Source organism: Rhamphochromis sp. 'chilingali', assembly GCF_963969265.1.
Source record: "Rhamphochromis sp. 'chilingali' genome assembly, chromosome: 6".
Classification (NCBI taxonomy): Eukaryota; Metazoa; Chordata; class Actinopteri; order Cichliformes; family Cichlidae; genus Rhamphochromis; species Rhamphochromis sp. 'chilingali'.
The window spans coordinates 22,123,601-22,150,685 of NC_137933.1; the positions used below are offsets into that span (position 1 = coordinate 22,123,601).

At 40.3% G+C, this 27,085-nt stretch overlaps 2 protein-coding genes across 3 annotated transcripts in view; both read right to left on the reverse strand.

The window, feature by feature from the left end:
* The window catches only part of dennd2b (DENN domain containing 2B), a 55,810-nt gene extending 36,453 nt beyond the window's left edge, over nucleotides 1–19,357 (reverse strand). The window contains exons 1-2 of one of the 2 annotated variants that reach the window (XM_080884706.1): nucleotides 19,211–19,357; nucleotides 2,783–2,881 (exon numbers count right to left, since the gene is read on the reverse strand). In XM_080884706.1, coding sequence (XP_080740832.1) covers nucleotides 2,783–2,856 — 74 coding nt within the window. In that variant the 5' untranslated portion in view covers nucleotides 2,857–2,881; nucleotides 19,211–19,357. Of the gene's footprint in view, nucleotides 1–2,782; nucleotides 2,882–14,415; nucleotides 14,657–19,210 lie in introns of those variants that run through there. The other variant, XM_080884705.1, reaches the window with a different exon arrangement.
* A 1,537-nt stretch (nucleotides 19,358–20,894) lies between these two features.
* tmem9b (TMEM9 domain family, member B) lies at nucleotides 20,895–27,061 on the reverse strand. Its single transcript, XM_080884655.1, has 5 exons — nucleotides 26,819–27,061; nucleotides 25,221–25,312; nucleotides 25,009–25,117; nucleotides 24,576–24,710; nucleotides 20,895–22,029 (listed from the first exon to the last, which is right to left on the reverse strand). The coding sequence occupies exons 1-5, from the start codon at nucleotides 26,888–26,890 to the stop codon at nucleotides 21,874–21,876; spliced, it is 564 nt and encodes a 187-aa protein (XP_080740781.1). The 5' UTR covers nucleotides 26,891–27,061; the 3' UTR covers nucleotides 20,895–21,873.
* Nucleotides 27,062–27,085: the final 24 nt, after the last annotated feature.

Sequence of the window (27,085 nt, forward strand, 5' to 3'; positions counted from 1 at the left end):
GCTGCAGAATGCGCCAAAATCATCACCAATCCCCCACCGTGCTTTGTTTGGATTTTCACCAAACATGGAGCTGTGTGTTATAGCTAAACATCTCTACTTTGGTCTTTTCTGATCAAAGCACAATGTTCCAGAGATTGTGGTATTGTGTAAACACACACCCCAAGGCTCCAGACCAGGAGGCTGCAGAAACATCTGCTTTTATAACGGTGTTCACACTTGCTGATGATCAGTTTTTCAAGTGCATTTGATTATCAGCACCTGGTTGTTATTTACTCTCTTCTTTCCTATCAAAACAGTGAGGGTGTACTTAGCTTTCACAGGTCTGCACAGAATCCTGTGAAAACTTCCTGTCTTCACACGCCACTTGACAGCTTCATATTATTTCAGTTGTAAACATAAAATAATACGAGTATAAGAATAATATTAGAAAACCAACTGACCTGTAGTCTGACTTTGAAGACCTCTAAATTAGATAGTCAAAACGTTGTGCTGAGCTTCACCTTTTCTATCAGATTTTTGCCTATTCAAGGCTTTGGGTGCTTTAAGAGTTGTAAAAATAAGCCCAGTTTAGTCAGCTTCAGATGGACTGGCCACACATACAGTACTCTACAAAGAGCTGAATGCCAGTCACAACCTGGCCTCTGGCTCTTACTCAGGCTTCCAGGGCATTCCAACCACAAGCCACTTCCCGTTACTGACCAGGATGGAGAATTCAGCCTGTTCCCTAAACTTATAGCTCCGCATGTGCCGACTTTACCAGCTCTCTGTCAATTATCAGTGCGTAACACCTAAATATGGCAAATGTGTACCAATGAAAACAGTGTAGTAGTCTTCACTGTAGTCTTGCAGGTCCATGTCCATTCAGAGTACAACATCAGACGAAGATCCTGTATTTGGACAAGTTTCCAGTTTCAACTCATTTTAATCGAGACTTTGCCCATGTGCTGTTGCATATTAAAATGCTCCCCTCCTGGGGCTTCACAGTTAAGCACAAGCATAATTTGTCCTAGAAATTTATCCTTGGTTAATTTCATACGTCGGTGAGAATCCATTGAATAGCACATAAATCTTCTCCATCTGTTAAAACATCTGGCTGCATCTCACGAGCTTTAAATATGATCTTAAAGAGTCTTGTGTAAGACGAGTCCCTGAGGACTACCAGCTGCCAATAATAACAAATACTTTTATTAAGAGACGCAGGTTAAATGGACAAATGGGGTGCAAGGGGGATGATGAGAAAGCTTTGTGCTACTGCGATCAGTGTTTTACTTACAATGACTAGTTGCGAATGTTTACTATGGAGAACAGTGTGTACACAGTAATACCTAAAATTTGTTATACTAGATTTATGACACTGATTTAAATCCTAAGTACCCACTGAGACTTGTACCCTCATAGAAATCCCAGCAACACCACCTCAACTGTGCTGGATTTGTTTGATAGTAATAAACATTCAGTATATTAGATTAGCACAAGAAGAATCCCTCTGTTGTGAATGTATTTAGCTTAACAGTACAGACATACGATATTTCTTTCATTTTAATTTGTGCTCGCACTCAAAAGTCTGCAAATGTTCTCCTCTCTGTTGTTCAAGACTTACTCAGTTTCACTCATGAATTAAGGATGCAGCCACATCAGCACATAAGTATAAACACAAGGAATGTCACACACTGCACCGGGGATTCGATGCAGTACCACAAATTATGCTTTATGTGGTTTTCCATTTGCATTAGGCCTGATTGAAATGAGCAGCTACAGAAACCAGCTCCATTAGGTTACATTATAATTCTATGTAAGAAATGCTCTCTTCTGTGTGTCTTGCTTCATCAGAATGAAAAATGAGAAAAGGAATAGAAATCAGCAACATCCCTGGGAATCATTAACTATATAAGAATAATAGAAACCATGGATTTAAAAAAAAAATGCTGTTTAAAATCAGCTATGGCAGAGTCGTGTAACAGCTTCAACAAAGACAAAAGGGTCGTTCTTCAAATATGTCCAATTTTCAGGATACCTTAAAAATGTATTTCTTTTTCTAATGTTTAAATTTAGACCACAGTATCATATAAATTCATGAATTGACATGAAAACATGCCAGTTGTTTGTTTTTTTTAATCTCTTTTTGTACATTTACTTAAAGACCACGTGTGATGGTTTTTTTGTCACACTGCTTAAAGGCATTTATAAAATATTATTTCTACAGTCTCTTCAGCACATGAAGAAAAAGAAGAATGCAACAAATCAGGAGATAATAAAGCTGATTTATTATTTATTAGGTTTGTTAAAAGTATGCATGTGCAGCCATTTATTTGCTGCAATACTGAAAATATTTGAATTCTATATATTTCAATTTATCAACATATGAAATACGACACATTTTATTTGATGTGACAGGAAATGTGACTCAGAGGGGCTTTTGACAAATTTGACAGGATCATAAAGAATTATATTTTACAAAGCATTTGTAAATGAGTTTTCCCGCAGTATGTCACTGTCACTTCTCGACATGCTGACACACGTTTCAGCTCAGTATTCAGTTCAGGGCTGAATGGGGCACTTGTCCAGGAAACAGGATCATACTTGCAAAAGCTTTGGAAGCCTTATCATGACTGACAATCATTAGTTGTTTTTTTTCCATGAGTGAAAAAAATAGGAACATATGGATAAATTCGAGCAGTGGATTTGTTTGTCTTTCAAGTCGAGTCATTTGGTCACTTTGAAACCACTTAATGCTCCCTGAAATGCACATACCCAAGCCCACCCTGTCCAACATGTCACTGACCTGTCAGGGACGTCCCGAGGAGCTTTACCTCCTGCAGCACGAGGTGCAGCCTTTGAACTCTTGTTGGCAGTCATGTTCGTCTGCAAACCACCCGCTCACCTACAACACAGGGATATCAAACATTTAAACATGGGTTTTATACGGAATATTAAACCATTTATATTGTTTGTATTTGTCGTGAATATTTTCAGGATATAGAATCATAGAGCTAAAAAGCTTATTTTAGTTGCTCTCTTATTCCCAAGGAGTCGCCACGTCAGATGACTCTGCAAATTTTCATACTGGTCCTGCTGCAACCCTCCCAGGGACTTGTGTCCCCTGCCGGTCTCAAGCCAGAGATCTTTTGCTAAGTGAGCATATTAACCACTACACTAAGGAGCCACATAACAAAACACAAAGCTAACAGAAGGCAACACTAACTCTACTGATACAGCACCTCTCATGTACATGTGCAGCCAAAAACAAATGAATAAACAGATACAACATAGCAGTTCTTTCATCTGTTGTGGTTATGGGTCTATATAACTGTAGTATCAATGTGTCAATGCAAGGTTTTGAAACAGCAGCTGTTACTATTATCCCCCATCAATGGTAGCTTTACTACTATTGCATCTGACAACTTTTCACAGTTCGGGCTAATAAAGAAATCCTACAGAGTTTTCCATTTCACCCCATCTGCCATCTTGAATCTCCAGTGTAAACACTGCAGATGACTTTCAATAAACTGAACGTAAGTGGCATAACTGACAGAGTATGTAGACAGTATTGTGCTGGAGAAGCCCCGGAGCTCCCGGCACAGCTGTGGGGTTTTTACGCCTAGAAAAATTTCCTTTCGGAATCAAAGCATACGGGTATACAGTGCTGCCAAAGAAAAAGCTAAACTTCTATTTAGCAAGCTCTTTATAAACATTATGAATCATATATAAATACATATATTCACATGTGCTACTCTGCTGATACTAACATTAAAGGTTGAGTTCAAACAAAGTCCAGAAAACTAATTTAGCTTACTTATTTCTAGAATTGAAAAGAATACAGATTTTTTTAAAACAAAGTTAATATTTAAAGACTCTCATAACGCTTAAACTCATATTTGAAACCCATCTGTTGTGCATAGGGTGGAGGTCAGGGTGGATAGATGGGTAGGCAAACCCTCTTAGCAAATAAAGTGCTAATTGCTTACTCACCATATTGTACACATAATACTATAGGTCTATTTTTGGGGAAGGAGTGGGGCTCTTTAGTTATTATTATGCTAGGACAGGAAAGCTGTGAGACAGAGCAGAGGAAGCCACACGGCAGATAGGCCCGGGCAGATTCCAACCAAGGTCTCTGCAAGAGTCTTACGGGCTATGGATTACCCACAGTACACAACAGACATTCAGGGTCTGCTATTTTAACCCACATCCTAATCTTTCCATATGCTCTTCATGCTTTGCCTAATTGTAATCAATGGCTCATACTCAAGCAGTATGTCTGGTATCACACAAACATATTTACCACCTTTCACGTCTAAAATAAGTGAAAAGAACATAGCAATGAAAATACTATTGAGCGTGTAATTGTTTTCATCCTAAACAACCCTCTCTTTATAACACTATGAAACGCTGATGTAGCACTGAAACTGTTAAGTCGTTCTTCCTAAAACATTTACTCAAGTTTGTCAAAGCAGTTAGTTAAAGCCTCCCTTCAAACTGAGGGCCAGTGCCCCTGAAAGTGCAGCAATGAACCTTTCAAAAAGGCTCAAAGCAATTGTTCTGGTGCATGAGGAGGTCAAATGGAGATCCCTAGAGATCAGAGTTGGAGGATAGGAGGGTGCTTGGCAGCATGACTTGTTTACAGGAAGCTGTTGTATGAAGAAGCCAGCCAACCAGTAGTGGAGCTGATTCCTATAGAGACAGATGAGAAGAGAGAGGGAGCATTCCTGCTGTCAGCTATTTCCTGTGGATTGTGGACTGGGCTAGAACGACGAGGCATGCATCGTTATTTTCATCCAACACAAAGAACGATTTTGCCTTGTCCTGTATACGACTCCGCCAGTGCTGCTGCTCCTCTGTGAACCATAAAACCGCAGAGCTCAAAGTAAAAACAGAACATTAGTCCCAAAATAGGAGGGAAAATGTGGAAAGTTGCATCTATTTCCTATCATCCAAATAGTTACGTAAGATTCATCATAAGCATCCACTCACATGCCTCGGAGAGAGACAGAGTCATCAATCAACATGCTGTTTGATCTAAAATTAGAGAAATTCTCAAATGATTTCTACAAATCACATGTCCGGCATCGAAGACTATCCTAATACGCGTGTAACTATCTAGACTGATTCACGATGGACTAAACAACGATAAAAATGTAAGAAATCATGCTTGACAGGAAAAAAAGGGATGTTGAGAAAAACATTCAGAGAACTTGAGAAATAAAATCTTTCATCTTATTCAAAATTTGACTAAGTTAAATTAGGAAGCATGAATCCAGAGACACTGGCAGCTGTGTAAATATGATTTATACCTGATTAAAATATGGTGAGTTTGGAGATGATATTCACTCCACTCTCTTCTCTCTGATTTGATCTCTAACACCTTAAAGAAGCGCAGAAATAATTTCTTTAACATCATTATTACCTTATGTAGCTAACTTAGAATCAATTTTAATCTGTGTAAATTTATTGTTTTCATTTTTTTTGGACTCAGAAAGCTATAATCACAGAAATGGGTCACAGAGGCCCAAGATGGACATTTCAGTGTAAACACCAAGGCGTTAGCCAACTGACTTCCTGAGGTCTGATACCATCTCTCTACACAAAATTACTGGCTGTAAACAACCACTTCTAAGAAAGCTCTAGAGTACCTTTAAAGTGCATTCAACCACATTCAATACAACTTTTCTCTTGAGATGTCAGAGCCAAGGGCAAGCTAACGGTCAACAACTGACGAAACACTTGACATCGCAGAGTGTTAAAATCTTTGGGGTTTTACGGGGTTTGGAGGCAGGACACAAAAAGGCACACTTTAGCCTGAGGTTGCTGTCCTGTTGTTGTAAAAACACAATTCTTCTGTCTCCATCTTTCTCCCTCCGTGTCCACTCTTTTCACCCACACGTCCCCGTCTTGCTTTTTCAGATGTTTCTTTCTAAAGGGTTTGTTAGGAGGAACTTGGATATGTGAGGATGGAGGAAGTCTGATAATGAAAATGGGGCAAATTTGTCATTAAGCAACATAACACAAAACAAAGCTGACTTGACTAACCCTGACGTTTGTAGTGCATTCCTGAATAAGTTGAACTCTTAACTTCCAAGTTCCAATTAGGAATTTCAATCTGGAATGTCCCCTCAACTAGGATTTCCAACCTGACACGTCAGAGCAGCCCTAGCAATCCCAAGATAGCAACTCAAGATAGCGGTACTGAACGTAAACAGGAGTAAAACGGTAAAACTTTTCTCTAATGGCACTGTTCTGTATCCGTGACTCACTAAATAATCCATACGCAGAGCAGTGACTGACACTGAGGCTCTATCCATGAATATACTGTAGCGGTATTTTTAAGCTCAATAAAATAAGTATTATGTTGTATTGCTAGCGACACTTGAATGCCTCTATCTTGCTAAGAATCAAAACAAATCTTGTTTTCCCGTGCCTTTTCCTGAACGTTCTCCAACATCTGAATTCCGAGGTATCTGGAACACAGCATTACATCAGGGGTGTCAAACATAAGGCAAAAGGAGAGTGTGGAACTGCTGAATAAAGCAGCAGTCTAAAGATCACATGTAGGCCTGAACCAGCCTGCAAACTATCTTAATCGAGCTCTCTGCAGAGGGGAAACCGAACAATCTCACAAACCCCAGTAAGAAGCAGCATTAACCATTAAGCTAAATAGCCTTGAGCTGGATGACTAGACAAGAGTTTGTACTGTTATTCATCTTTTTTCCAATTTTTCCTATGAAGCGGTGCATAACTGACAACTGACAAGATAAAGGTTAATTTAAAAGCTGTATACCATTAAAATAGTTTTTTTTTAAGTAATAATATTTTAATTGTAACTTGTAACCAAGTTACCAGTCAGCTTTTTTTTCTTTTCTTTTTTTTGCTTGTCCCGTTTGGCTCTTTTGCCATCAGAATTATTGTCTAAAGGCGAAGAAAGATGCCCAACGGATTTACTTTACCAAATGGACCATCCCAGCCTTGCCGTATTGGTCTATTTGACTCACCTTTTTTTTATTGTTTATTTTATTTCATTTTTACTTGCTAAATACGGGGACAGATTTGACTGGGGAAAAGAAAGGGGAGAAAGAAAGAGGGAAAGAAAAACAGCGGGGAAGAGGGACGGGGATAAAAGGCAAAAAACAAAAACCAACAAAATAAGCAGACAAAAAATACATATATCGATCACCTGGATCACCTGTTGAGAAAGAAAAAAGAGAGAAGAAGCAGAAGAGAAAAAAAAGAGCAACATAATAAACAAAATCACGATGATCTATGGGAATATAACAGTAAATACTAAATATTAAACATTATTGTGCAGCACATAAGATCGAAGGCGCACAGTGTGCTTTGAGATAGGAGCCAAAAAGGATCTGCTAGAGGGTGTGGGGGGGCCACAGCCCCGTCCTCCAGGGCATGAAGCAGGTATGGAGGAGATCAAAACTCCAAACATCCAGAGGCCCTCAGAACACAAGAGACCAAGGAAGACCAACGGAGGGGCAGCTGCGCCACTATCCCAGAAAGAGTTAAGGAGAGTCCCAGATGAGAGGTCACTCAGCAGCCGCGAAGCAGAAGCCAGGGGGGGTTGCAGTGACGTGCCCGTGAGCTCCGCCGGCAGCCAGCTGTGCCAGAGTGACCGAGCCCCAGGCCGAGAGGCTGAGGGCTCCAGTCAGCTTTTCAATGTGAAGTCCTTTTCTTACTGTAACACTGTATCATGGGCTCATTACAGCGTCATTTTTTTTAAATTTTTTTTTTAATTTAATATTAGGCCTCAATTAGTTTTAAAATGCCAACTTTCCATCTTAAGTAAACATGGGTGGAAAATTATTTAAATTTAATAAGACTAATAAAAGTTCAGGGACTGGACTTTAACATCTCTAGTGATGAAGTCTTTTGAAAAGCTCAACAGAAAGGAGATTCTGCAGGAGATGGAGCATAATGATCCACTGCAATTTGCATACAGGCCTTGTAGGGGCGTTGAAGATGAAGCCGTGGTTGAATAAATTTCCTGTATCGTCGTCTGGAAAGGGCCAAAGCCCATGCTCTGCTCCTATTTACTGACTTTTCTTCATCTTTTAATTCAATCCGGCCACATCTGGATTCCCAATATGCAGATGATACGATGACTGTAAGTCTTCTTTATGGTGAAGAGTATTCCCATGGGCCTGTTGTGGGTGAGTTTGCTTCTTGGTGTGATCAGCCATTTTTGAAGATCAACACCCTGAAACTAACAACACCCAGTGCACTCAAAGTCACATTGTTTGGTTTCTGTGACCAATACATTTTGTCTGTTTGTCGCTAGCCAACTTATCATCCTGTTTTACAACACACTGAACCACAATGCACTCTTCTAGCTAGTTAGGCTAGTGTAAGCTAACTCCCCAGGTTCATCCTATATATGGTCACGTCCTGCTTAAAAAAACAAGTCCTATGAGTTTGGCATTTTGTCTACACCCAAAATGCCGCTAGCACATCCATCCTTTATTTACACTATTGTCTCGCCTAACCATGTCGACTAACACATATCCGCATTTCCAAGCAACTGGCCTGCTTCCTCTTCTTTCAAATCTTAGCTTAGCAAAACATCCAGACTTAGTCAGCTAAAAGTTTTTCTTCCTTATTTTCTTTTTTAAGCGCTACTTCTTAATCCCTTTACTTCAACCTCAACGCAGAGATTAAAAACTATCTGGCTGTTTTTGCCTCTGGCATAAAAACAAATCCTGTAAGCCAACGTGTCACTTTTGGATATTCAACACCATCGTCTTAATTAGCTAGCTTTGCCATTTCAGGGTTTTTCCTGGTTCTGTCATGTTCATGTCCAGAAGTATTATGTGATTACATATCAATGACGCATATGTTCCCCCAGCAACAGGAGCATATTGATGAAATGGGACCATGACAGTGTCTCCATTAGACTGTTTGGCCTGGAATAAAAGAGCTCTTTGTGCTCAGTGTGTCCTTGAGAGGGAGAGATGGTTAAAAAGTAAGTCTTTTATCAGTCTGTAGTCTATGTGTGTGTGTGTCTTTTAAAGAGAGTCCACATGTCCTTGGCACTGTCACTTTTGACATATTATCTGATACATAGTTCTCCCCGCAACTTGCAGGAATGTGCTAATATTTGCATTATCCGTCAGACCTTGGCTGCATTCAAAATATTAAAGTCTGTTCTCAGAGGGTGAAAGGAAGCACAGCAGAGGGGCAGAAACACCTGGAGTCAAAGCCAAAACCTTTGTTCTCATTCAGTGTAAGGCTACACAAATACGCACCTGGCTAAGAGCAATCTTCACGGAACCGCTTAACTTTACGTAACATTTTCATGTTATTATCAAGACTGGCAAACTTTAAAAATATGCATCAGAAGCAGCAGACACAACAGCTTTCATAAACAGAGCTGCCTGCCTCTTGTTTCTCTGCTTTTCTGGTTGACCCGGTTCTCTATTTCTGCTGATCAGCAACCTGACTTCAAGGTTTTTCAAACCACTGCAGAGCTCACAGGCAGCCAAAAACAAATGGGGAAAGGAAGGGTGAAAATCTCTGCGAATTCTCAACTCTTTCCAGACGTCACAACTTGCTGGCAGACATGAGTGCAAAAGCCCACACACTGATCCACACCATTGTTTCAGTACCTCCTGAAAGACCAGTTTTGTCCCCAGCGGACAAAGTCCGTTGAGCCAATTTGAGCCGAATCATGTCAGCAGAGCAGCGTGGGAGTTGAGGTACAGATACATATTTTCAGAAGGGCACCCAGGATTTGATATTCAACAGGATGAATACACATAAAATCATTTTCACTACATGTAAAGATTGTTTTTAGGCATTTTATAAGCCAACCATGATGGGAAAGCAAAAATTCCCATCTGAAACTGAAAACCTGAAGTATATATGTGCATTGTGTTCATAGTGAGACTCTCTGGAGACCCATTTGAGACTCTAACGGCCTCTATCTGTCTATGTAAAAGAAACTCACCAAGGTCAGTGCTACTGGCAGTTGCACATACCCATACCTATATAATTACACTACCACATGTTTTGCCATGCTGCCACTGTAGCTCGATTGTCCAGGTGGAACCAATACTTCTTTTTTTATCTCTGTTTTTTTTTTCAGGGCAATCATGGCATATTTTCTCCTTGTGGAAAAGATGAAAACCCCTTCTGTATAACCTAGATATGAGCATGCACAGCTGCAGAGGCAGGCATGTGGAAAACAGGCTTATGTCCATCTGAGCTGCAGCGGGGAGGTGGGGGGGGTGGGGTGAATCTGTCACAAAGCTGACCTCCAACAGAAAAGTCTTTGACTTTTCCAAGGACACAAAATGTGCTCTTGTTTGCCAAATTCTTAAAGCTTAAGTAAACAGAGAAAGAGATTAGCTTTACTAATACCTGCGTGGTTCATTTGTTCTCCTATGAGTCATTTCTCAGAATCTATCAGTTTTATGCAAATTAAAGGAACAGTCGAGTCTAGAAATCTCATTTTTCTAAAGACTGTTTCACGGTGTTGCGCAGTTTTGGAGATCTCAGCTGTAGAGATGTATAACTTCAAGGGTTCTTTCCTTGTAGTACTCAAAGAACCAAAAAAGTGCATTTAAAATATTCTGCAGCAGTGTCTCTTTCCAGAAATCACAGCCCTGTTGCTCAATAAATCCACAAACCTTGTTTTTTACCAATACACACCGACCGAGACTATCACTCTGCGTGAGCAAATGTTCATCTGCCCACCACGGGAGACTCAGTCTACTGACAGCGTGACACTAATCACTAATCAGCCGCCCATCCTCGGCTGAACCGTAATGTTACCCAATTACTAACAGACAGCCAAAAGAAAGCAGTTCTTACATGAAACAGTTCATAACAAGCTATATGGATTTCTTTATTTTCTCCCATGTTGGACGAGGGCCAGCAGCATGACCACTCATTCATAACCCAGTTTCCACTGTTCATACACTTTCTTTTCCCATCACTAGTTATAAAAACTTAAGAACAGCTGGCACTGGATTCTTTTGGCCATAAATGTGATGTTTCCCCGAACTTCACCGCACAGTTTTAGTTAGAAACAGAACAAATATGAGCTGTTTGTGGAGCACTTAAAATATGTGGATCAAATTACCCCCTTTTTTTAGGCTTCGCTGATGAACAAATCCTGAAGAAAACAACTGGGCTCCCATTGATTACACTGGCATTAGCACTCTTGACTTAAAGTAGCCAGTGAGTTAATTAATATAACTGGACGTGATCTCATTAGGGGAGTCATTACGCATGTGATGACTGAGACAGATAAAGACGTTCCTCGGCTTTAGCTGTTTTGAGTTCAATAATCTGGAAACTCAAGTCAATATGTGCTGATTAATGGCACTGGGAAAATTATGCTCCGAGTCAAATTCACTAGCAATTCATTAAAGATTATAGGCTGTCTACTTTATAAGGAGGCTTTGTAAATGCAGCGCTTGCACCATTTATTCTGAGTATCAACAGGTTGTGACAAGTGTTTAAGAAATAAAAACACAGCTGAGAGTGTGTGTACTCCAGACATCCAACCCGAGCGCTGCTCGTATCTCAGCACGCAACTATACATGACAAATGTAGCCCCTCGAATAAATATAGTCAGGACGTCTTACGGCATGATAACGTCTACATAATGATGTTTTGTTACCCTGACATGGCATGCAAAATCCTATTAAAACATTACGACCCATTAACTATACAGCCCAGGGGGGCGCTTATAAACGGTTACATATAGAGGTTAAGTTACACAGTAGCTTGAGGCTTAATTTTTACTTCACATGAAATAGCTTGAAAAATATTTTTGGATTTTTATTAAAAGACAAACAGAAAAAGGCTGTAACCAAAGTCTTTCTAAAGCTTTGTGGAAATCCTGCACTTGTCATCTTTAATGAGAAAAAAGAAAAAAGCACTATTGAACCAGAGGTACTGTGAGTGGGTGAGAGGAAGTGTAGTCGTGTTGGCACTGCAGCTGGAGAGAGCTTGAGAAACTTCCTAGGAAACCTTAAGACACACCAGTCGTAGATTTCTTTTGGTAAATGCAAAAGGGATTAAGCTTAAGGCAGTTTTACACTGTGCAATTCTGGGCAGCCCCAGAGGAAAGACGACTAATATAAATGAATCACGATGGCATCTTTGGTTTGGCACATGGAACGGTGAGTGTCACTACGTTACGCTGTAAAAGAGGTCCATAGCTGGCAGCTCTGAAGGTCTTGCAATCAGTGTTAGCCAGACAAATTTTTGACAACAGAACTGCTGCTGTGACTGTAGTCTACTAACAAAGCACCATGAATAGAGCATCATATGAGGTACTGATCAACCTAACACCAGCGCTTGTGAAAACCAGAACACCAGTGATATAGCAGCTCATCCCACTCATGATCCATCACAATTCACGGGTTATTGTCCAGTACAGAAAGAAAGTGATATGTTTTGCTTTACTTCATGAGCTAATGAGAGGTCAGGCAGGCTCTCAAACACTCATATCAAGGATAGAAGGTGGAAGTAAAATGTACTAAAGTAAAACACTGGGATGCCAATAAATCTAGTTTGTATGTTGAGGCCGCAGCATGGTGACAAACAGTATGACTAAGAGTGTGCCTTAGACCTAAATCAGTGGGTAATACTGTATGCCTGAAAGTTAATATTAAGTCAGCATAGCATGACCTTCAATGAACTAAAATCCCACGGCGGAAAGCAAGGTTAATATAGTTTCTTAGCTGAGCGACAGCAGATCGATGAGATCAGTGTTTATAATCCTAGAAAGAAACACACACCTTATTGTTCTGTGCTCTCTCCACAGGTGTGACATCTGCTGTGTTTTTAAGCCACGTGAATGTGAGAGCTGAATTGGTTAAAACAGTCACAGGCGAGCCAAAGGCACCGGCATCATATGTCTCCTTTCTGCGTAGATATAGTCACATAAGATTAAATGCTTTCATGAAAGGCAATGAAAAGCTTGCTTTCAAAAGAAGCTTTGTGACTTCTGTGGCTGTTTGAGGGAAGCTAAGGGAGATGGTCTTGTGATCTGCAGATTTATGACTGGGAAATCTGTCAAAACCGCATGTTGGAGAAATACACCCCCCAGATCTGAAGAAATGTAGTTGAGGATCGCTTTAGCAACCTCAGACCCTCACGATTCTCAGTAAATCCCAATGAACCTATCTTGAAGACAAAAACAACTCTTGATTGTGATGTTGAGTGAACAACGGCCCGTTTAGGCTAGACGCACGATGGCATAGAGTGAATGGAGAACAGAGAAGAACTTCCTCAATAGCTTTGTGTTGACAGTCCCATCCAGTGAGAGGGGAAGGTCATTGTTTGATCTGCACAATGGAAAGGCTTTTTTAAGGGAGGAAAAAGAAAGCTTAAAGAAAACCGCTCACAGCCATAGGGTTTGCATTATGGTGAGTGAGATAAGATCATAAGGATTTAGGCTGTAATCTGTTAAGAAAACTCATATTCAGGAACCAAAACATTCAAGAAAGACAGCCACACAGCTCTCCATACTTAACCTACACAAACCTCAGTGTAGTGAAAACACTCTTTTCCCAGCGTTGTTCTAAAAAAAAAAAAAGGTGCTTTTAGAAGTTTAAATTGCCTGAAACAATTGTGATACATGGGCCAGATTTTCCCCCTTTATCCAAGTAAGTAAATGCACATGTTTCAGAGAATCACAAAAAAATAAATAAATAAACCAACCCTGGACCTGCATCTGCGCCAAAGCCAGGTCAGAAGAAGTTAAATTAAAGGCTCCAAACTAAGAAGTAGAGCTGAAAACACGTACATGATCATTTTAACCCACAGAGGTGTGATTAATGATACTTTTTAAGGACTGCTACATCACACGAAATGCAAATGATCTCCAAATGTGTGGCGCAAAAAGCGTTAACAGATAAAACTGCACATGCACAAGAGTGTAAAGGTTAAAATACGCAGAATGCATGTTTTAAAAAGTATTTGGGTTTTTACCCTTCCCTGGCCAAAACAACAGAAGTCACCCCCCTCACCATAAGCCTGAACTCCAGCAGGAAAAAGGACACAGGGTGCTCAGTTCAGAGTCGTGTGATCTGGAGTCTTGTGCTGTTTTCTTACTTATCTGCTGGTTTGACTTTAGGGATGTTTGACCGATAATAACTAATTACAAAGCCCGCAGAGTTACTGCCTGCATCCGCTGGGACATTTTTCTTCATTCAAAGGGTCAGCTGTCGGGGGGGTGAAAGCAAAGCAGTCTGCCGATGACTGCACTTCATCGTTCAGCATGCCATTGACCAAATATGGTCACATGGAGACACTTTAACGCACCTTGCAACTTTTTAAAAAGTTATTTTCCACCCCTGCTTTGTCCCACTAGCTGCTTTGTGACAAATTAAACTTCCTGCCGTAGCTCGTCGGGAAATTTTTGTTTGTTTAAAAAAAAAAAAAGCAGACGGCTTTTACCTCCGAGTTTCCCCTCACATCCATGGCTGCTGGTATTTTGAGATTATAATCCCTTTGCGACGCACAGATCCCGTTCGTCTACACGGTGAAAAACTTTGGCTGGCTCTGCCGGATACCTGCCCTTCTCAATAAACTGCGACTCATGTCTTTCCAACTAAAACCGACCAGAAAAAAAGAAAAGGAGGAAAAAAGGAAAAAGCCCTCCTGCCTCCCCTCTCCTTTCTCTCACAGACTGCTGCAGAGTACAGAGGCTGGGCTTGTTACCTTGGAAACGGGTTGTTTGCCCCCCCCCCCCCCCCCTCCGCCTCCCTTCCTTCTGCCCCTTTGCCCTCCTCCCCTCCCCACCCAGGCATTCAAGCCTCTGGCCTCTTGTTTATTGTCAGGACGAGTTGAGGAGCGTGGATGAATATTCAGGAGCCGAGGGCTGCTGATGGGACGAATCCGCGCTGCCAGAGCTGGCTGCTGGGCATTGTCATGCTGAAAAATGCTCCACAGCACACACAAAGATGCCATTCATATGTCCAAAGTGAATGGGAAACACTGACCGAGTGTTGCCCACATGTGCAAATGCATGTTGGCCGTATAATAGCGTTTCATTAATGATAGAAAAAGATCCCTTATGACATGTTCACCATTAAAGTGCGTACACACATGAAGACTCCTCATGTTATTCATTTGTCCTCCAGCAGCTTCACCAGAGTGCATTCAAAGTCAGTCAAACACGTTATTTTTAAGGCACCTTTTCTAACTTTTAGCTCAAAATGCTTCGTGATGACTCAAAGCACAATCTGGTTCTTACAGGTCCTGTTTAATAAAAACTGCCAAGCGTCTGTTCCTCAAACTAGAGACTCCAGCGGTGTCCTCTAAAGCCAGCTGTGCACCAGGACTGTGCTGTTCCCTGAAGGGAGAGTACACCCCAGGGTGGAGGAAACGATGTGCAAGAAATGAGACTTGGAACAAAAATCATCTCTTTTTAGTCACCTTCACATTAAAAGGAAATGCACAGATCCACCCATCTTGTTCTTCAGCTTATCAAATTCTGAGTTGCAGGAGGCCCTGGAGCCTATCCCGGCCGCCGTAGGGCGAGATGCAGGATGTGCACCCTGGATAACCAGTCTACCACAAAGAGAAAGACAACTACTCACACTTACAGCTACAGCCAACTTAGAATCACCAGTTAACCTAACTCCATGCGTGACTTTGGACTGTTAAAGGAAACTGGAGTAGCTGTTCCCATGGGAACATCACACAGAAAGGCCCCCAGACTGGACTCTGGTCTGGGACCTTCTCACCATCGTGTCCCCCCTTCAGACACTCAACTAACCAAAGTTACTGCTTCTATTAATCAGAACAACAGTTTTTAGTTACAGTAACATGATAAATTCAACTTTTAAGTTAATGAGCTTTATTTATTGAGTAGCACCATATGCAGAACAGAATAGAATAGAATAGAATTCAACTTTATTGTCAAACAGTTACAGTTTACTAAAATTTGGGTGTTTTTTCAACCCTACGCAGACCTATAAAAAAATCATCAGATTTGTGATGACTGATTCTATTAATCATCCATCTCTGACCACCTCATGATGAAAACAACTGTGCTTTTCTAAAGAAAACCCCCATTCAGAATACCTATTGCAAGTGAAGTAAGAGTATGGCGTGATATCACTTTGTAATGTTCACTTAAAAGCAAAAAAGATGACTAAGAATCCCTGAAAATCTGTTTCATTCCTGACCTCTACCTTTAACCTTGTTGCACAGATACGCAGGTGCACTCCAAGATCCCATGTCATCACTTGTGGGTGTGGTTCCAGGTGTAACAGAGGAGAGACCTGGCAGGAGACACCAAATCAGACTCACGGGTGATGCTTTAAGCCTAAGGGCAGTGATTTTTTTTTTTTAAAGCCAGGTGTTACATCAGTAAAAGTTACATCAGTCATTTATAAACAAGAGAAAGACACACTCATTTCAGCCTGTAGTGCGGTGTTATGGTGAGGTCTCGCATCCAATTAAAAAAGGTTTGCACTGGACACAAATAAAGGAATTTCTAATATATGTTTTGTTCTTTTGGCAGAAGTTGATGGAAGTTCAGAGAAAACCGTTTCCAACTATTTCACAAGAGAGTTCCCTTTGTCATCCATGGTTATCTGTCTGTACATTTCTGCCCCAAACACTGAAGGAGCACCCATAAACATTCTCCTTTCAGTCTCTTGGGGTGTCTTATCATCCCACAAGCCTGGGAAGAGAGAGGAAGTCACAAAACTCAGACATCCGTGATCGCGGTTCATTACATGAAGTCAGCAGGAAGCCTACAGATCAGTGACTGTGCAGCTTTTCTTACAGAGACCCCGTCAAATCCTTTCAAGGTCTCATAAAGATCGTCCTTCCTGAAAACACTTCAAATCCGCACATTTTCAGCACAAAAGACTTAGGCACTAACAGCTTTTTGTGGGATTTTTTTTTTTTTTTCACCACAACATAATGTGGAATTCGTTGTTCCACTGATCACAGTGGCATCTGGACTTCTCATTAAAAGCCACATCCTCTTCTCACAGGACACGGGAGCATCAAAGCACAGACTCACGAGCATACATGAAATTTTACCAGACAGGAAAGGAATCCCAATTAAGACAGATTTCTAAAACTTTATGTGAATCCCTTCAACCTCAGTTTCGGGACTAACCACAGAGCTCTGACAGCAGACATCGTATTCATTCGTTACACACCTCCTGGAGCTGCACTCATGAGGGAATAAGCAGTAATCTCATCCAACATGAACAACAGATACGATTACGCCTCATCTCTGTGAGACTTTGGCCACTGACACGCCAGAGAGAAAATCATTACTAAGCCTTTCTTTTTCCTTCCTGAAGTTTCAATGAGAAGAGAGGACAAGAAGTCAAAGTCACAGCACAATTATCCCCTAAATAGTGTAATAAACACCATATTGATTTTCAGAAAAGGACCCAAGGCAGCTCTTTAACTTCCCGATTAAGTTGACGTGTCTTTTCAACACCCTGAGATGCAGCCTGACAGCACAGAGGGAGAAGATGCAACTTGTCGAGTTGACACAGCCTCTTCACTTCGAAAGAAGTGAAGAAATGGGCTGGAAGTGTCTCTTTTAACTGTATCTGACATCACTCTCAAGAGACTCTCACTTACTTTTCTTTGTATTCGCACATGTTTGAATGCAAAAAAGGCCAAATGGTACTGTGGCTGTTAGGATCAGTCCATCGTTCACCTTAGAAAAGCTAGGTAGTATCAGCCACCTTGAGGGTTACAGTAAATAACAGTTATCAGCTGGTTCTGTGTTATAGAAGACCCTTTAAGAAAGGGGTGTCAAACATGAGGTTTGGGGGCAAGAATTGGCCCAGGAAAAACTGTAATCCGGCCCACTGAGCGGTTTTGGAAAATATGAAAGAGGGCATAAATATTTTTTCTTTTAACTGTATTTTTAAAGGTTTTATTTCTGAAAGACATCCCCCACAGCCATTCGCCCTTTAATAAGTAGTTAAGACACATTTAAACAATTAAATGACAGAAAAGTTGCTGTTTACTGTCTACTATAGAAATTTCAGTTGAAAACAAAATTCATCAATCAACAAAAACTACAAGACAATCTGGGCAGTGTCTTAGTAATTGTCTTAATTTTACACATTGATCATGTAGAAATGCACTTATTTATTTTATTTTTATTTTATATCAAGATATCACAGGGATTAAATGCTTAGTTAAACACCTGGTGTCGGTGTAAAGGTCTCAGCACAAGCTCAAAATGGGACGCATGTAAAATGAGTTTCACATCCCTGCTTCAAGGGGAAAAGGGGGATTGCAGTCTATGAGTAACCATGATCACTCTTTGATTATCGAGGGGGGAATGTTTAACCGAAGCACAAAACTTTTCTTGTTCTCTCAGTCAAAGTAACAATAAGATGTTATTGTTTCTAAAAATGCTCTGAATAGCTGCAGCTTTCACAACATGATGTGCTGGCGGAGCAGCAAGCAGAACAGTTTAGTACAAGGACATTCCTTTATCTCATGGCATTTCAGCTTCTGACCACACAGCAGCCACAACATCAGTCCGAACTGAATCAGAAACCTTGAATGCAGCGATACGGGGTAACATTCCGAGGATCTGGCTTTCTTGTGGGTACAAAAATAGACTCTAAATAACAAAATCAGTGCATTTTAAGAAGACTTGGCTTGAGGTAACAACAGCAAAATGAATGTAAGTCAGTGTAATGTATTGTGGAGATATGGAAACATGACTGTGTGTGTGTGTGTGTGTGTGTGTGTGTGTGTGTGTGTGTGTGTGTGTGTGTGTGTGTGTGTGTGTGTGTGTGTGTATTAGTAGGGACAGGTTTGACAAATACCTGGGAAAGTCATTTAAAAAATTGAACGGGAGCTTGTTGGGGCATGAAATAAAATAAACACAGATGGATGTAAAAGCCATCGATTCTGCACTGGATCAAATTCAAAGTCTGAGGCGACCCCTGTAGGCTCGTCGATGCAAGTGCAACAGTAAAACTGAGAAGAGCTACTTTCCCACATAAACATTAAACACTGAAGTTATCATCTGACATCGATCTAAATCACTATCTGCGAACTTTTTTTTGAGTCACACACCTTAATTATATCAAAAATGACTAAGGTATCGTTCCGTTCAGCTGTTTTTCTTCACAGAAACTCTCTAAATCTGCTGCAAAAACTACAGCTTACTTTTAAAAAAGGAAAGTTTGGTTAGATTTCTATACAAAGAACATTTAAGGAGGTAAAACAAAGAAACAAAGCCTACCTGACTGTCTTTCTTGGAGCTCAGTTAGGTCACTGATCCATTCTTGCACAGAGCCCGTGTCGCTCTCTCTCTCTGTGTGTGTGTGTATGTGTGCAGCTTGAAAACTGCTTCTTTTTTTTTTACTGGGGAAAATAGTCTTCTCGGTAGAACTGCATGCAGAGAGAGAAGGGAAAAAAGGAAAAGCGGACTGCACAGGAAACGATGACGTAGCTGTATGGAAATCACTGAGTTAAATGAAAAGAAGATGGTTGGAGTTATCAAACATCTGCAATTTAACTGGTTTGAATGCTTGTATGGGACTTTTCTCTGCGAAATCCAAATTTTCATCATGACACGGTAACTTAATGGGTTACTATGTCAAGATGAGAAGTAAAAGAAGAAGAAGAAAATGCCTGTCGAGTTTTTTTTATTGACCAAGCTGAATCCCAAATTAGTATTTTTCCATTGGTAGAAAAACTGTTGCCAACACAGAGAGGACAAGTTATGAAAACAGAGATTTACTAAGCCAGAAAAGCACCAGACAAAAGAACACTTTAAAAAAAAAACGAGGTATTTAAGGCTGGATTACTAACATGTCAAAGTTTGGGAGATGTTTGTCTCCACGGTTCCCAGAAATGCATTCAAGCAGAAAGGTTTCTCCTTTTTTTTTTATCTATTGTTTTTCTTAGTTTGGTTGACTTGTGGATTTAAACGATTTAAAGTGATTGTCAGAGTTTAGAAAAATCGTATACACGCTGTCACTGAAGGGAGGCTTCCCAACTAACTTTGAGACCGGGGTGTTTCCAGGATTCTTGCCTCGTTTTTGCCACAGGAGACCAAGAACAAAGCTCGCGGAGGGGGGGGGGGGGCTACAGGAAATCTGAATATTTAATCACAACCAAAAATCAGTGCAGAAATCTGGTGTAGAAAATCTGACATGATTCACACCCTCTTACAACATCTAAACATAATTTTGTGTTTTGAGAAGTCGGGGGCGGGGGGCTGAGCTATTATTAAGACGTTTTACTTGAGTAAAACCTGTAATCCAAATCAGGCAGCTTAATAGTGCACAAGTTGCATAACTAAAATAAAGTACCTGATGTAAACATACTCAGTCAGTTGATATAGATACATATATACATATATATATGAATAAAAACTTCTCTTGGTCCTATCCATGCTGTCATCTGATGCTGTTGGGTGTTATAAGTACCAGTGTCACAGGGTTACATGAGAATTATGCTTCCGCGTCAGCTCTGCATCAATTTATGCCATCACCAAAGCCCTAAATCAAGCTTTCCTCCAACCTCATATCTACAAACGCCCCCTCTTTGTGATGACTTGGTTACCAGTTGTATTGTTTATTAACACGTATGTTGAAATAAAAGCTAAAATGATGAGGAGCCTCATATGGTTCCTGCTTTTTTGTGGCTCTTTTGTGATTAACATGTGACAAACATGACCTGAACCCGGGCAGGATTCTGGTGTAGATACAATGATCGTCTTTGTTCTAAAGTAAGTTGGTATTTTATCTTTGTCCTGGGACCTCTGCAGCATATCAGTCAGCTCAAAAAAACAAAAACAAAAAACCCCCAAATATATAAATCGTAATAAATGACAACAAACTAGTAGTTAAACGTGTTTTCTCAGGGCTGACCTGGGACCAATGTAACGAACAGATTACAAGTGCAAGAATCAGAAATATTACAGAACTTTATTTCAAAGTTAAAGGTACCACATATACAATAGTTAAGAACACTTTCAAATGTCTCCCAGCGATGGCAGTTCATCCACTCTGCCCATGTACTCACACAAACTATACACAAAATAAATTCTGTCACAGAAACCCTGCCTGTTAGACAACAAGGACACTGACTGTGGACGTGATGTTTGACCAAGCGTTTAAAACCCCCAAAAAACCTGCTAAACCAAAAGACGTGACGCTACATTTAGGCAGTTGGAGAGGGCACAGATTTTAAAGGGCCACTAACAGCCGATAACCAATAGCACAGCTACTGTAAGTTCATTATGACATCGAGAGGAAATCACATTGATTTCTGCAACAAGGTTCAGGGAAACTACTTGTTCAGTTACCAAATTTAATTCAGTTCATTAAAATGATTAATTTCACACCAGTTATGAGACATTAATAATCATGGTAGGAAGGAAGGATCGTAAACACATTTAGAAAAGATTTATTTATAAAACATGCATTTTTAAAGCAGGAGTATTTTACATGATTTTTCTTTTCCTTTTTGCTCCCATGGTGAGAGCAGTGATCGTGTTTGTTTTAGGGTGGAAACTATCGACCCCGCTAAATGCCAACAAGGTAACAGCCAGTTATGACCAACATCTGGATGTTTTGTTCAGAAATCAAGTGTAATCAGACTTCTTTGGACTAAGAGGACTCTTAGCTCAGATTCATTAGTCAAAGAATAAATTGTGTTTTAGGTCTGTGTATTTAAACTGTGCAAGAAATTAATTCAGAGTAACCTCGTGTGTTGCCTGCAGACTAAACCAGAGCCGGGAATGATTTCTTACCTATGTCCACCTCTGATGCACCACACACGTTTAGATTTGATTCAGAAATGAGAGAAACGAAGCGATATAATTGGAGGGCGTCTGTCACAGTGTTTTTCTGTTATTGTTGTTTTTTCGCTCCACCATTTACTTAATCACGGTTTTTAACTGAGAACAACATGGCGGTCAAACACAGATTTCCTCTGTTCCTGGACCTGCCTCCTCCAGCGCTGCTGGGCATGCTCCACTTTGTTCAGGACGTTGGATCGAGAGTGTGACCGGGACAGCACGTTGTGAGCGTTGGCGAACGGCTGCTGGTCCTGAAAGCAAAGTTAACACAGTGAGATTAAAAAGTCTGATGTACGTCAAACACGAGCGTCTCGGTAGTTCTTTTTAAGACTCAAATGTACATTTTAATGACCGTCTTGAAAACAACAACAACTAATAAAAACAACACAGTTAACACACATGTAGATGTCCTCTGTTCTGTTTGGGATGTATGTATGCTGACAGCTGCTCAAGCCGGGTTAGCAGTGAGAATCATTTAAATTAACAAAAGCCTAGTCTCCGGTGGAGTGTTGTTATAGCTTTGTATTTTCTAGTTTCCTTTCACATTTACTTTATTATGATTGTTTTCAATTCAGTTTGGTTTCTGTTGGTGTCCAGAGTGGATTTTCTGATTTCAGTTTTGGTTTTTATTGTTTGAAAATGTTTCGTTTTATAAGTTTCACTGCTAGTTTAAGGCTTTTAAATTGTTGCATGGCGGCAATGTGTCAGAGGCAAGATTTAGAAAATCAGTACAAGTAAAACAAAACTTTTGGAAAGAAGTTAATTAACAGTCTTGTAAGACACCATGAGTCCCAATAAACATGTCCATAAACGCCTCATAAGGCAAGTTGTAATGAAATTTTACTAAACTAACAAACACTAAAACTAAACCCTAAAACTTTATAATTTACTAAAACTTTATTTTAGTTTTCAGAGTTCACAAAATCTTTTTTTCTTTTAAAAAGTCTAGTGTAGTTAGCTAAAATGTATCCAGATGTTAGTTTAGTTTTAGTCAACTATAATAATCTTCTTTACTGGATATTATTTAAGTAAAAAATGGCTATGGGATTATGTTGTGAGGATGGGAAAGGGAAAGCCCTGTCTGACTAAAAGCAAGAGCTTTAGTCAGACAGTCTCTCTGTATCGAGCACTAAACATTACAAGCCCACCATTTCCTCTATAATTAATGTTGCAGGAGTCCTTCCGCTTTTATTGGTTTTGCTTGCAAATTTTTTTTTCTTCATCTAATTCATGTTAGAGCACAGGAGAAACATGTGGTCTGAATTTTGACTACAGGCTTTGGGATAAACAAGACAACGCAGCACCTCAGCTGTTTGTTGTCAGCTTATTCACCAGAAAAACAATATACTGACAAATCTTAAACTTTTAGTGGCAGCATTAGCTTTTTGTACAGTATAAGACAAACACCACAATTCTTCTTGCCTAAACTTTGCCAGTGAAACACAGTGAGACTGCTTTGCACCCACCTCCCACAGTCAAAGGTAGTCACTGCTTTTTTCTCTAAACAGTCTTTCAGACTGGAAATTAAATTAAAACAACCAAACTGTCTGCTCTTACGAAGAAATTTGAGCATTTTCACAGTGCCTTTTTATTAAATAATTAAAAAGAGAAAACAGCAAGAAGTCAGGAATCTACTGAACTGTTTCCTTTTTGTTTCTTTCTCCTACTTGATACTGCATATGAGTGTGTTCTGGCTTTTAAAAAGTACAGATTAATGAAAACACAAACTCAGGCTGATTGTTCACTGTGCAGCAAGCGAGCAGCATGAACAAATGTAATAAACAGACCAATGTTTGACTTTGAAAACTGACACGTTAAAGTGGGAATCCTTTCAGTCATGTCAATTAGGTGACACCTGGTGGCATCAGACAATGTTTGAGCTCACAGATTTTGATGGTGAGGACGACTAAAACCAAAATATCTTTATCTTATTTAAAAATAACAACATAATCAGCCTGTTTCCATCAATTTGTGAATAACTCTGATCTGATTTTATGTCTCCTGTGGTATCAGTTGGTAAACAGCTGGGAATATTGACAGGAGTTGGTCATCTCTCTGAGGAATTCGTTTCCTTCCTGCCGAGTGAAGCTCTTCGTTCATTTTAATCGTTTCCACAGTGGAAAAAATGCAGAAAATGAGCATCAGCTCGTCCTGATGAACGATAGCAGTAAGTGCTAAGCTTACTGACCCATACACTGCATTTCCTGTGAGTATGTTACAGTAAGGGTCAACTCATATTTCACAAATTAAATTATTTTCACGTGAATCTGCAGCAGCAGGAAACCTAAAGCTTCACCACTACTTTTTCACATCATAGGTTGTGTTCTCACCCACTGCACCACAACCACACTTCCTGTCCCAGATCTTTGTCATGCCCATGTTCTTATAAATAATCACGATTTCACCATCAGTAATGTAGCAGCTGTCATCAGCTTTCTTTTAACTATGTTGTGAACAGAAGGTAGTTACAGCTTGTTTTAGATCCTCCCTGCTCCCGTGTTTGCCTGCGATTGTAGTAACTACCGTGTTCTCCAGTCTTTGCTTGAAACATGCGATCAGATTCACTTGAGGCATTTTCAGCACAGCACAGCACCAAAAAAGGGTTTGAAAATTAACAGAGGCACTTGTAAACTTTTAAAGTTTACCTACAAAGGATGACTCCCATGTGACATTTCGGCCAATGGGTCCACATAAAAATCCTCATAAAAGGAGCAGAAGAGTGGCGCAGCAGCAGTGAAAAGAAACTATACAACAATGCTCTCAGGTGGAGTGCTGTAAAATTAAAGGGACCACATACCCCAACATCATCGTCGCTCTGTATAAGCTGCGAGTGCCCAAACAGGCGCCTCTTCAACATGGGCTCCAGGAGAGTCAGGTAGACCATGTAGAGCAGCAGCAGACCCAAAATGGACAGGTACATTATGATGGTAAACTGAAAATAAGAAACAATTACTGTGGGATTGCTCGTTTCCTGGTTTAGAAGAAAAAAAAAAAAGTCACTGAAACAATCAGATGTCCTCTAAGCTGAACAATAATCCATTAAGTCACACACAGCATGAGTCACATGATAGGCTGGCTGTTTTTCATTTTTGCATTTTGCTTTAGACAAAAGAGAGGCGTCACAATAAAAGTACAATAAGACTATAAAACTAAAACTCAATCATTAGATACAGCCCTGCGTCACAGCAAAGAAAAAACAACCACGACTCTTTGATCTAACTTGAATTTACCTTAATGGTCCCCGAGCTCCTCTCTTCATATTTACACTCACAGCGTAAACAGTACGCCTCCACATCTTTCCCGTCCACTGGCATGGGATCAACCACGTGGAGACAGTTGCTGACGAAACATTAAAATTAACAAGCTTTCAGCTTTTCAGCTAAACAGACCAAGGACAACTTGCATCATTGAGAGAAACACAGCGACGGATTTGTTAGCATACCAGTCCTTAAGAGAGACATTTTGTTTGTAGATTTGACCCTCGACTTCTCGGTACGGCGGACAGATGCATTTACAGCGGATGTCCTCTGAATTCTGCAACAGAGACGGCAAATGTTCATTTTTTTGTTTGTCAAACACATTTGCACAATATATGGTACACAAAAGCCTACACATTTCATTAGTATGCAATTATGCAATTAATTCATTATTATGCAAATCATAATAATCGGGCAGGGATAGCTCAGTAGGTAGAGTGGTGGCCCCATGATCGGAAGGTCGGGGGTTCGACTCCACTGAACGGCTACCCTGAGGTACCCCTGAGCAAGGTACCGTCCCTACACACTGGTCCCCGGGCGCTGCACTGGTGGCTGCCCACTGCTTCACTGGGTGAATAGGTTAAATGCAGAGGAACTATTTCCCTATGGGGACTAACTAAACACTTTACACTTTACATCATCCCAAAATAAACTTAGAGGATATTTAAGCCCAATATTTATATTTGTTCATTTAATAATCTGACATTCTGATATATCGGATGATTTCCTTTTCTTTCAGACAAAGAAAACATAAACAGATTCATTAACATTTTTTCGTGTGGTTATTAATTTACTCGTTTACATTCTGCCCAGCTCTGCTCAGATTAGCTGATTGTTGTGTTTGTGCCGTTTCAATCAGTGTTGCCAACAGGGAAGATGTTTAGTGCCCTCTGATGGACAGACTATACAACATCAACACCCATAACATGGCAGAAGGATGTTGCTTGTCTCTTTTTAATTTTTTAAATTTTCATTTAATAACAGCTTCTATCAGCCATCAAATTAGTAAAACCAGGAGTGTGTTTGTTAGGATTGATCTGTTAATGAAAAGTAAATCTGAGTAAATGATGACTGAGTGGACGATGCTGAATAAAATGCCGCGATGCTGTTTTTAAGATAGATGGATTCAAATGGAGAGCCTGCATTGAAGCAATTAAACTCTGGGGTGAACAAACTCAGGCAGCTGAACTCTGGCTTTCTCGAACTTAAAACTCAAGAGTTGCCCGTGTGAGAGGTAATCAACTTGGACTTTATGGTCAGACACAGTTTGTTGAACCTGCTTACTCAACCATAACACTGATTATTATAGTTATGTCGATACAGGTTACAGATGTCACACGCATTCAGTACAGTCACGTGACAATACCTGCATCTTTGGTTTTTACTCACTTTTTTTTTTTAGATGGAGTGTCATTATTTTATTTAGATACTTAACTCCTTCACTTTTCTCTATTTAACTGTGCTCCTACTTTACTGACCCCTTTCGTCCTGTCGTAATGTATTTTATCCAGCTTTATGTTTAATGTTTTGGCCGCTGTTAACACAGGAACTTGCCAACTTCGGGATAAATAGCCTCTTTTTTCTGTTCTACATCCTCACCATCAAGCAGCAAACATAGCAGCCACATTCGCGCATTAGTTAACTTTTCTGACATCCAACTGTCAAACCCACAGCGACAAGTCATCGTTTAGAGGAGATTGAAAGAAAAAGGCATTTCATTTCATCCAGCCATCATCACCATTTCCTCCACATAACTAGCTAAGTCTGCTAACGTCAGCCTTACCTTCGCTGTCACTTGGCTCAGCAGCACAAAACAAGCCAGGAGGAGAGCCTCGAGAAAAAACACCCACTTCATGTTTACAGGAGTGCAGCTCGTTAACAACACAGGTCCAAATGTTTCCACGAACAGCTCCAGCAGTGTGAAGCAAACCCTAACAACTGACAAGATTAGCCATCAAGCTAACTAAACAGCAACAATCGTCAGCTTCCTAGCAGCTGACTTGTAATTTCCGGAAATGGCGGTTGTCTTCCGCACACAGTACTGAGCGGG

What these genes read in the sequence shown, in the direction of transcription:
- tmem9b (XM_080884655.1), bottom strand. Translation starts at nt 26,890, where the DNA reads ATGAAGTGGGTGTTTTTTCTCGAGGCTCTCCTCCTGGCTTGTTTTGTG. An exon ending in TGAGCCAAGTGACAGCGAAG is followed by an intron (nt 25,313 to 26,818) that starts GTAAGGCTGACG and finishes TCTCTGTTGCAG; the next exon opens with AATTCAGAGGACATCCGCTG. An exon ending in AGAGCGACGATGATGTTGGG is followed by an intron (nt 22,030 to 24,575) that starts GTATGTGGTCCC and finishes CTTTGCTTTCAG; the next exon opens with GACCAGCAGCCGTTCGCCAA.